This window comes from Falco punctatus (genome assembly GCF_963210335.1).
Source record: "Falco punctatus genome assembly, chromosome: Z".
NCBI lineage: Eukaryota > Metazoa > Chordata > Aves > Falconiformes > Falconidae > Falco > Falco punctatus.
In genome coordinates, this window is record NC_137586.1 from 16,533,735 (window position 1) to 16,543,666 (window position 9,932).

Here is a 9,932-nt window from a genome sequence, read left to right on the forward strand (position 1 = left end):
AGAGCCAGTTTGTTCTTGTTTCAGTCTTGCGCAGTTTCTTTCTTGTTATGATGAAATGTACTTTTAAAAGTCTCATGTTCAGTTTTTTACTTCTGGCTTGTATGTTACATATGTTAACAAAGTATTTCATGTAACTTGTTAAACCGCTTCCTCTTAACATACATGCACATGCTAAGACAAACACATAACCGTTCCACCACCTATATCAAACTTTAAAAGAGTGATGAGTGTTCACCTCATGAACAATGCCTGGGTGGACAACTTCAACTCCTGCCTCCAATGGTCCATCACCCATGAGTGGGCGCCGCGCGTAAGTTCTCCTGTGTTTTTCATCCACACGCACAAGGTACCATGTTCCCTCAAACAGATCTTCTACTGAACACTGTGGGATATAGTTGGCTGTAAAAAAGCCAGTAACAGATACAGTTAGTTGGTTCCTGGTAAGAGTTTTACACAACACAGGCCTTTGCAGTCTGGATGTAGTAAGACAGAAAAAACATTTTCATTTCAGCCACATTCATTGGGCCAATGAACACAAACTATTCAGAAGCAGAAAGGGTTGGATATTTTCTTCATTCTACACCCTAGTCATTTAAAGTCAGGTGAATTAAGTGATAAGCATTTTGCTGTAAGACTAGGAATGACTTACATTAATGAAGTTCTTACCCAAATGATGTGTTTCCTGTCTAATCTTCATGTTTTCAGCAAAGACATCAGGAGCAATACATTTTCTTGAGTCAAGTCTTATCTTGAGATCAGAAAGGCTGGCAGTTATTTTGTCCAATGCAGAACCTACAATATAAAATCACCATGTAAGGTAGCACCAGTGCAGAGAGCTGCACACTAGCACATTCACATTTCAAGCCCATTCAAAATAATTTCATTTACAGAAGCTAAACTTTTAGTCATTTAAAAATACTCCTTACTACCCAATCAAAACATTAACAGAGTTTGAAGAGTATTATTTGCCCAAGGAAACACTTAAATGTTCCTGGAGCAGAACATCTTCCCTTCAGCGTTACTGTCATTAGGCACTGCTCTGCAGGTTTACTTATGCTGGTGAGCTGTGCGAAGGAGTTAACTATCATCTCTTCCTTTCACTCACCGGGAGTGGCATCCTGTGAAACTCTGATGGAATACAGCGTAGCAGCAAAACCAGAGCCATATGAGAACACACCAATTCTTTGTCCTGCAAGCTGCTCTGGGGAGTACCTGCCAATCAAGCAACAGTTATTTAAACTGAGAATGAAGCCAAGGCACCAATTTTAATTAACTAGAAAGTGGAGCTAGCTTCAAAAGAGCAGCCAGCAAATTGTATTGACAATACACATTTAGGATGCTAAATGCATAAATTATGGCTTTTAAAACCACAGATTCTAACACTGTTGTTATAGCTGCCTAAGGAAAACAGAGCAAAGAAATGCCCAGAATATGATTATCTAGAAGGCAGCCATTTTTCATTCTGGAGTCACCTAAAGCCTAAAATGAATGACCACATCTTGGAAGGCAAAGTCAGAATAAAGAAAAAAGGACCCAAGAGAAATAGTTTAATTGAAACTTAACATGTTTTTTTTAAAGTCTGTCATTAAAAAAAGTTATGTAAATACTGATCTAGTATGGCTTTGTTTACTACAGCAAAACAGAGAAGGCATTCTGATCCACTACAGTGGTTTTGTTTTGGTGGGTTTTTTCTTGGGAGGCTGCGGACAGAGGGAGAAGTTGTGGAGGGGCAGGGAAGACATGGGATGGGACAAGGGTTTGAGGCTGGGAAAAGACACCACCTTACAAATAAGATCCTACTTTGGAAGGCAGTAACAAGCTGTTTCAGACCAGCTTCTGATAGAAATTTTGAGTCTCCTGGTCACTTGAACAGATCGTGTGTGTAGGGCAATTTAACTTTAGTCTTTCTGCTTCAGGCAATCCAGTAGGAAAAGGTTTGCTAGATGGTGCTTTTACAAAAGACTTTTTGAAACAAAAACCTTTTATGACCTTACATATAAAGGGCTATGACTTTTTTTTTCCAGTTATATGCTTACTGGGCTAGAAGCGAGGCAAGGCAACCATAGACTGAAGGGGTATACATATTCCCATTCTGATTGGATACGAGTAACGAAGCTTTGGTTTTCTGGTTGAAGAGCTCTGCACTAGCTTTCATAAAAGCTTTTTCCACATCTCTGTCAAAATACGTATCTTCAAGTTTTACATCCCTATTAATAAGAAAGAAAAAAAAGCCAGTAGTTCAGAAACAGGTACTAAAATACCAGGAAGTGAAAACACACCTTGGATGTGCAACAAATTAAGGTTATGTAATTAAGGAAGACAGCAGTCATTCTCACCTGAAAGCTTCCAGACCACTGAAAACAGTGTTTGCTGTTTCTGGGTTCTGGTCACCGAGAAAGTCATTCAGCAAGAGTCTAGCCACAGATTTCTGTACCAATTTACAGTAGGGAGAATGAAAGATCATGAATCCAAAGTCATTCAAGGTGAAATGTCTGTCCATCCCCTCTGGAAGTGGAAGAAATGTTGTGTTACAACTTTTGTTTAGTACTTGCTTCAACTATGAAAGTAATGTATGAGGGTGGCAGGATATCGTGATCCTAATGGATCAGCATGCAAGAGACAACCATAAGACTAACTGTTGCTGGCCCGTTCATTTTAAACACTGCTGCTACTTCTCTTTAAAAATTGGTTTCTTACTGATCTTTTGCGCTAACAATGTCTGCCCTTCTAGAAGGGAAAGCTGCAAGCTTAACTTATATTAAGACTCTCATATTTTTACCCAGCATTTTGACGTAATAAATAGTCTACTTCATTTAACTACCTGCTCGTCATACCTATGCTTCTTAATAGAAGTGAAGCATCTACTAAATACATAAGGTAAAAACAAATCAGTATTGGCATCGTTACATAACATTTAAATATTAATGCCAGTAACTTAAGACCCTGAGTAGAGGGGGGAATGACACACTTTGAAGCAAGGTATTATACATTAGACCAACAAAAGCTGCAGAGACTACTGCTTACTATCAGCGACAACAGAAAAGAAGTAACACATTTCTTACGCAAGAGAGCACACCTTTCAATCGAAAGAACACAGAAACGGGAAGAAAGGGACCCATATACTAGTCTTCAGACTGGACACTAAATACATTGTGTAGTTAGACGTTTCAGCATTTGCTAGATCTTGCAGTATCAGGTGAAGCTACATACCTTTTTGCCACTGGGCGTGGATTTTGTTGCGATAAACAGTGTAGCAGCGATCTAATGCACTGAGGTAGCACTGTATAGATAGTTTGCCATCAACTACAGGATATTCAGAGACCATATCTGGTTTATAGAAGTCATACGCGTGCTGCATGTGGGTTCCACGTAACCCTGATGAACAGAAATTTACGAAAAGTTGAAAATTAGTTTACTCAGCTGCTTTGAGTGAATTTAAATGCATCACTTAACATCTGTGGGGAAAGTAGTAATATTTGGCTCTAGTCAAGCAGGTTTTCATAGCCCTTCAAGCCCTTTAAGGTAACATTTCGTAAGTTCTCAACTGCTTGTTAAGCACAGTAGGACTAAGCAGGACAAACACAAGTAACAAATTTTCATTATTTCACCTTGAAAGTACAGTGCTCTGTTATTCAGCTCGGAGTCTGCTTTTTGTCAATTTTGCTGTAGAATGCCCAAGGAAATAAACAGATAGGATCACCTCTAGTTGTTCCTTGCTGCCTCCTATTAACAGGACTTGCCCAAATTAACCCAGAGCAAGAGCAGACAAAGTACAATTTCTGACATTCGTGGGATTTAATCCAGCCCTCCAGCAAAGCACAAAAACCAGCAGACAGGCTTCAGGGCAGATCCAGTTATCTGGCTGAATGGTGTATGTTTTCTCACTGGACTAACCTCTCTCAAAAATTAACGGAGCATTTGGACCAACTAGCATAGCAACAGCACCAGCTCCACCTGTTGGCCTGGCATTTCCACTGGCATACACAGCTATGTCTCCAGCAACAACAAGTGCGTAGCGCCCTGTGAAAAACACACAGAAATAACAATGAGAAATAACCAAGAATCTAGCACATTTTAATACCATCAGCAACTTTTAGGCTTTAGTTACAGAGGAGATTATGCAAAAATTATGGGGCTCTTGAATCCTGTCTTTTCTGCCACATTTCAGTTTCCTGGCAGCCACCAAAATTAACAGAAGACCAGTGATCATTACCCATGTCATTTTTTCAGTGTAACTGAACTAGTGGCAAACAGCCAAGGCATTTAAGAAAGACTCTGGAAAAGAAAAATAGTTTACCCTCTTGGTGTTACATGCTTAAACATCAACACTGTCACTGCTGTAAGGCAGACTATTCAAAACCAGAGGATGACATAAAAAAACCCCACTTGTTGGGCATGAAGCTGAATTGCTACAGGTTTTTCTCATCTCTACTGCTATATTAAAACTTCAATTCCAAAAACATAGCTGCAACTTTTTTCCCCCCAAAAAATGATCTTTCTGAATACGTGCAGCACGTAAACAAATGAAGAACGTAGGTATGTTAAAAAGGAAAAAAAAAAACAACCAACAACCCTGTTTCTATTGGTAATGTATTTTCTGCTCTAACCTCTCTGAGCTTTGTTGAACTGCTGAAGTGAATTAGGTGACGACTTGGAAATTTCAGTTACATGAATTAATGGTCAGTTTTATTTCAAATACTTTTAAGGAGAGCCCGCTAGAAACGCCACTAGTTACTGAACCATATCTCTATTTGATAACATCCCTACAAGAGTTCAAAAAGAATGTCAAATACATGGTAACTATGGGTTACTGCAATTTTCATGAGAGTGGTGCGCAAAGAAGTATGCTTAAGGAAAGAAAGGAAAAAGAGGAAAGTCTGGAGCTGAGCAGGAAAATACCCTCAACTTACCATCCCAAGAACTGGACTCAATCCAATTAACAGCATTAAAAAGAGCAGCAGTGCCTCCATAGCACGCATTGGTGGTGTCAATTCCTTCCACATCTGTATTACCAGATTCTTCAAAAAGCTGCATCAGGACAGTCTTTACAGATTTTGATTTATCAATTATTGTCTCCGTTCCAACTTCTAACCTCCCGATACAATCATAGGAAAGGCTGTTCCTCTCCATGAGCTTCTGAACCACAGTCAAACAGAGAGAATTGATATCCTCCCGGTCGGAGCAGAACCCCATTTTTGACTGGCCTAGCCCAATGGTGTACTTCCCAGCATCCACACCATCATACTTCTCCAGCTCTGTCTGGTCAACATACTGAGAGGGAAAATATATTTCCAGTGCAACAATTCCAACATCTTTGGGCCAACAGGATTCAGCATTCACTGGAAGAGACCCAGGCATCGTGGCAGATCTTTAAGAAAAAAAGAAAAAAAACAAAAACCACAAAACAAGCTGACTTATTCACATCCATTTGAAGAGACCTACTTCCACTTTCTGTAGGTTTACAGAAACAGTTAAATTTCAGGTATTTTACAAGGTCATTTGCAAAAGGTAAGCCTTTGTCCCTGGGGAGACTTTGGTCTAAGTATACTGTAAACATCATGAGAAGTTTTGTAACATTTTACATTAAGGAGTACTTTTAAGCAAAAATACGGATTTCAGCTCTGGAAGTGAACAGATGTAGGTTAAACCCAAGTTATTTCATGCTTAACAAGCGTTAAGTGTTTAAGAAAAGTCTCAATGTTCATTGTTCTACTTTCACTTATATGCAAAGTCTCAAGTTTATACAGCCAAGCTAGAAACACTGGGGGCTTTTTCGTTGAATGCTGCTCACCGAGAACCTAAGTTTAAAATTTATCCTTCCCAGGAAAGCTCTGCCTTGAAACAGGCCAGGACTTTTCAAAATTGTTTTAATTTTTAAACTAAATGACTTAAGTTGCTCCATTTTGTTTACACTTGGAACAAAAATAGCAAATTTTTTTGCTGTGTTTTTATTTTTGTTTCTTTTTGTATTTTTGGTTGGGGTTTTTGTCTGTCTTCAGCATACTGTTTTGCCACTCCAGAACAGTGGAACTCCTAACACCAGACCTAGAGAAACATTCCACAGGCTGAAATGAATAGAGGGATTCTCCCTGGTGGACCAAGTTTTCTTATTTCAATCCTGTAACTTTACTGTCACTACACTCTATTACTTTAACTCCATCACCCAGGCAGGCACCACATCCCTGCACTTTCACTTAGGGCTTCACAGAGCGTTCTCCCGTTGTGCCCAGCTGCAAGCACCCAACTTCTCCCATCAAACCAGTCAGGTGGATTAGCGGCACAGAGCCCTTTGCTGCAGGACTGGTGCCTTACGCGATGTATATAAAGACAAACATTAGGAAGACATTAGCAGTGTTTTCTGTTACAGGTACAGTCTTACGCCAGGCCTAAAATAAGAGCACGCGGCTGACCATTCATTCCGATCACCACCGAAGATCTTTCAACATGCCTACGATGTACCTGAATTAACCTATTTAATTGTGAAGTATTTCTCTTGCAGCCTGTGTGCATATTCGGGCGGCGCAGACGGGAGAAAAAGGCAGTTCGAGGCCGCGCACCGGGGCGCTACGGTACGGCCGGGCGGCACAGCCATGGTTTTCAGCTAAAAAACCACGATTTTGCGCTGTCCCGCACCCTGCCGCCTGGCCCGTGGGCCACCGGCGCCTCCGCTCCCGTAACCCGCCCTGCCGCGCAGCCCCTCGCCTCAGGCGGCCGCCGCCACCGCTGAGGGCGCCGAGCGCCCCCTGGCCAACGCCTCAAGGTTACCCGTGACTCGGCCCCAGGAGACGGCGAGAAGCCACCGGGGCGGCGCGGCGGCGGCACGCCACGTCCCACCCGCAGCGCGGAGCGCGGCGCAGAGCCGAGCGCGGCGCCCGGCCGCCCCCTGCCACCCCGTCTCCGGCGAGCGCGACCCGGCCCTTACACGTTACGGAAGCCCATCGCCGGCTGCCGGCGCGGAGTGCTGCGCATGCGCGCGGGGCCCGGCGGGGCAGTGCGCAGACGCGGGGAGCCCGCCCCGCCCCACCCCCCGTCCCCGCCCCGCCCCCCGTCCCCGCCCGCAGCGCCTTGCGCGATGAAACGCAGCAGCACCGTGACGGAGAAAAAACCCAAACCCACCCAAAAACCAACAGTCAAAAAAAAAAAAACCACCCCTTCAAAGGAAACCCACCAGCACACAAAATCCCCCAGTTTGAGGGTTTTTTCGACTTTTTTTTTTTTTTTTTTGACAATCCCTGGCCACCGGCATCCTGGTGGCACATCATTTCTGTTGCTTTTTTTTTTAATTTCTCCAATGCTGTAAGTTTCAGGTTTTTTGCACGCCTACACCACAGCGAGCCGTACCACATCTTGTTTTAAATCATCTGGACTGAAAAAAAAAAAGCAACGAAAATTTCTGCCTCTGGGAATCTTGTGGGCAGCACTAGGATTTGCCATGGCATGGCAGAAGGTTTACACTGTTAGAAATGAGGTGGCCATCATTGCTTTCCTAAAGCCACAGCCAGGGACAGCACACGGTGGTCTGCAGACTGCACGAGAACTGCAGGACAAACTCACATCCCCTTTTGGCAGCACAAGCAGCAAGTCACACACATCTCCTGGGGGCACAGAGCAGTCCTGGGATTCAGAACTTCTTCCAAGAGTTGTGTTTTACCCCAAATCTGCACAGGCACCGCAGGGGAGAAGGCAGATGCTTTCCAGAATGCAGGTACGCCACCAACAGCGAGATCCCAAGGTATCAGCTGGGAAAAGGACTTTGGGGTCCAGCTCCTTCCAGCACAAAATGCTTCACTTTTGAAAGAAGTGGACAAAAAGGGTGTACAGACTGCTGCCAGCTCAGCTCAGCATCTGGCAGCCACCCCAAGGGTGAGCCTTGTACCCCAGAGCAGGGCTCATTTCTGCTGCAAGAGCCAGAAAGCTGAAAAGCAGAGGCTGCAGAGAATCTTAGGGGCTTTATTTAAGTTACATACTAAGAGGCAATGCATGCAGCACGTAATGGACTTGACCTTTAATAGCTATAGAACAGCAGTGGCTTTTAACCAGTCAGTGAATTACTAGGAAACGCAGTATGCCGAAAGGACTTGCACTGTTGGTGAGGGCTGAGGCAAACACTCTGCTCTGCCCTTGGTCTTTACAGAACTCAAGAGGCCAAAATCAGCATTTAGTTCATCCTACTTGCTGCAGTTCTCTCATCAGAAAACTTTCTGCAGAGGACAGCTAAAGGGAGGCTCTGTCTACAGTATATGGCTCACTAAATACGCCTCATACAGCGGCAGTCGGGGTGTCAGGCTGTATCACACCAAAAAAAAAAAGAAAGAAAAAAAGACTGCTCTATAAGCTTGGTTGGATCACTAAAAGAAATAGGGCATATGACAGCTTAAGTCAGTCATTACAGGGAAAAAAATATTTACTCGATATAAACCAAACAGACTTTTGTGCTCCTGGTCAAATGGCAAACAATATTCCATCACTGTTTTTTTTTAACCAAAACCTAAAGCTTTCTCAAAAGCACGAGTTCTTTTAGAAAGCAGAGAACCCCAAATGCTTTTATATAAAGAAGTGAGAAATTTGCTTTGTTTCGTGCCCACTTAGGATCCTGTAGGGAATGAATGAGCACCACAGAGCAGCCCCTGCTCTCTGCTAGTGTTGCCAGAAATACATTCTCCCACAACAACTGGTGGCTTTCATTGTCTTTGTTAAGAACTTGAGAATGTACTGTCCATAAATTGACCTCCTTATTTCCTGCTTCAGTTTTTCAGCTATATAGAACACTTGACTGAAAGTTGGAAAATAAGCCCCCGACTGTCGGCTACAAGCAACGCACCCGGTAACTCCCTCCCGCGCCTCGCCCCTGGGGGACCCGCAGAACAGACCTTGCTGATGGCCGCTGGGCCACTTCAGGCGGCTTTTCAGAAGTTAAACCGTGATGACCCGGCGGTGCCTGCTATGACATCCCCGCAGAACGGGAGGGTTCACAGGTACCGAGAGTGCCGGACCCCCGCACGCCGCGGGGGGTCGCTGCCTCTGCCCGTCCCGGGGCTGCGCGGGAGGCGAGCGAACCGCGCAACGCCAAACCGCAGAGCCCGCACCGTGCGTGAGCCGTGCGGACCCGCCCGCCGTGCCCCCCGCGGGGATGCCGGGCGCCACCCGCGGGCACGGCCGAGACCGGGGCTCCGTTACACCCGGCGGCTGTCGGGATGCCCGCACCCTGGGGGCCGCACGCAGGGTCCGGACCGGTCCTTCGCCCGCCGCGATGGCGGGCGGTGGGGATGTGCGCGGCAGGGGACACGCCCGCCGTGCCCTCCCCGGCTTGGCTGGGCGCTTCTGTCGCGACACAGAGGGGACTAAGGGCTGCGCAGAGGGCGCCGCCGCTTCCAAGCTTCTTTGAGGCCCCCAAGCCGGGGGCAGAGCAGCCCTGCAGCAGCCGCCCCGCAGAGCTCACCCAGCCGGGGGCTCGCCCAGGGCGGGACGCACCCGGAGCCCCCGCACCGGTCTTCTGGGGAGGCGGCCGGCACCGGCGGCTGCCCCGAGCAGGCAGCGCTGCGCCGCGCCACCGGCGATGCTCCACGATGCTCCGGGCAGCGCCCGGCGGGGCCTGCGGGCTAACACCTACGGTAACAGGCACCCAGACACGCCTCTCTGCGCTTTTTTCTTCTTTTTTGCCTTTTTTTCCCCCTGTTATTTCTCTCCCCCCCCGCCGCGCGGCAGGCACTTCAAAAGCACCCCGCACCCACCGCCGCGCCGACCCACCCGCCAGCGGCGCCGCAGCCCCACGCGTGCGGACCCCACGGCTCCGCGCCCCGACACCCGCCGCGGTGCAGGTGAGCGGCGGGACCAGCGCTCGCCGCCCACCCCGAGGGCCTGCAGGGGTCGAGCCGCCCTCACCTGTCGGAGGCGATGGCTCCCGGTGTCGCTCCGCTCGCTCGCTCGCTCAC

At 46.6% G+C, this 9,932-nt stretch overlaps 1 protein-coding gene across 2 annotated transcripts in view; it reads right to left on the minus strand.

Moving 5' to 3' along the window:
* The window catches only part of HMGCS1 (3-hydroxy-3-methylglutaryl-CoA synthase 1), a 94,911-nt gene that overhangs the window by 19,579 nt on the left and 65,400 nt on the right, over window positions 1-9,932 (minus strand). The window contains exons 2-10 of one of the 2 annotated variants that reach the window (XM_080372178.1): window positions 9,883-9,926; window positions 4,911-5,368; window positions 3,895-4,020; window positions 3,211-3,375; window positions 2,337-2,505; window positions 2,037-2,207; window positions 1,106-1,212; window positions 667-792; window positions 236-399 (exon numbers count right to left, since the gene is read on the minus strand). In XM_080372178.1, coding sequence (XP_080228304.1) covers window positions 236-399; window positions 667-792; window positions 1,106-1,212; window positions 2,037-2,207; window positions 2,337-2,505; window positions 3,211-3,375; window positions 3,895-4,020; window positions 4,911-5,358 — 1,476 coding nt within the window. In that variant the 5' untranslated portion in view covers window positions 5,359-5,368; window positions 9,883-9,926. Of the gene's footprint in view, window positions 1-235; window positions 400-666; window positions 793-1,105; window positions 1,213-2,036; window positions 2,208-2,336; window positions 2,506-3,210; window positions 3,376-3,894; window positions 4,021-4,910; window positions 5,369-6,922; window positions 6,972-9,882; window positions 9,927-9,932 lie in introns of those variants that run through there. The other variant, XM_080372179.1, reaches the window with a different exon arrangement.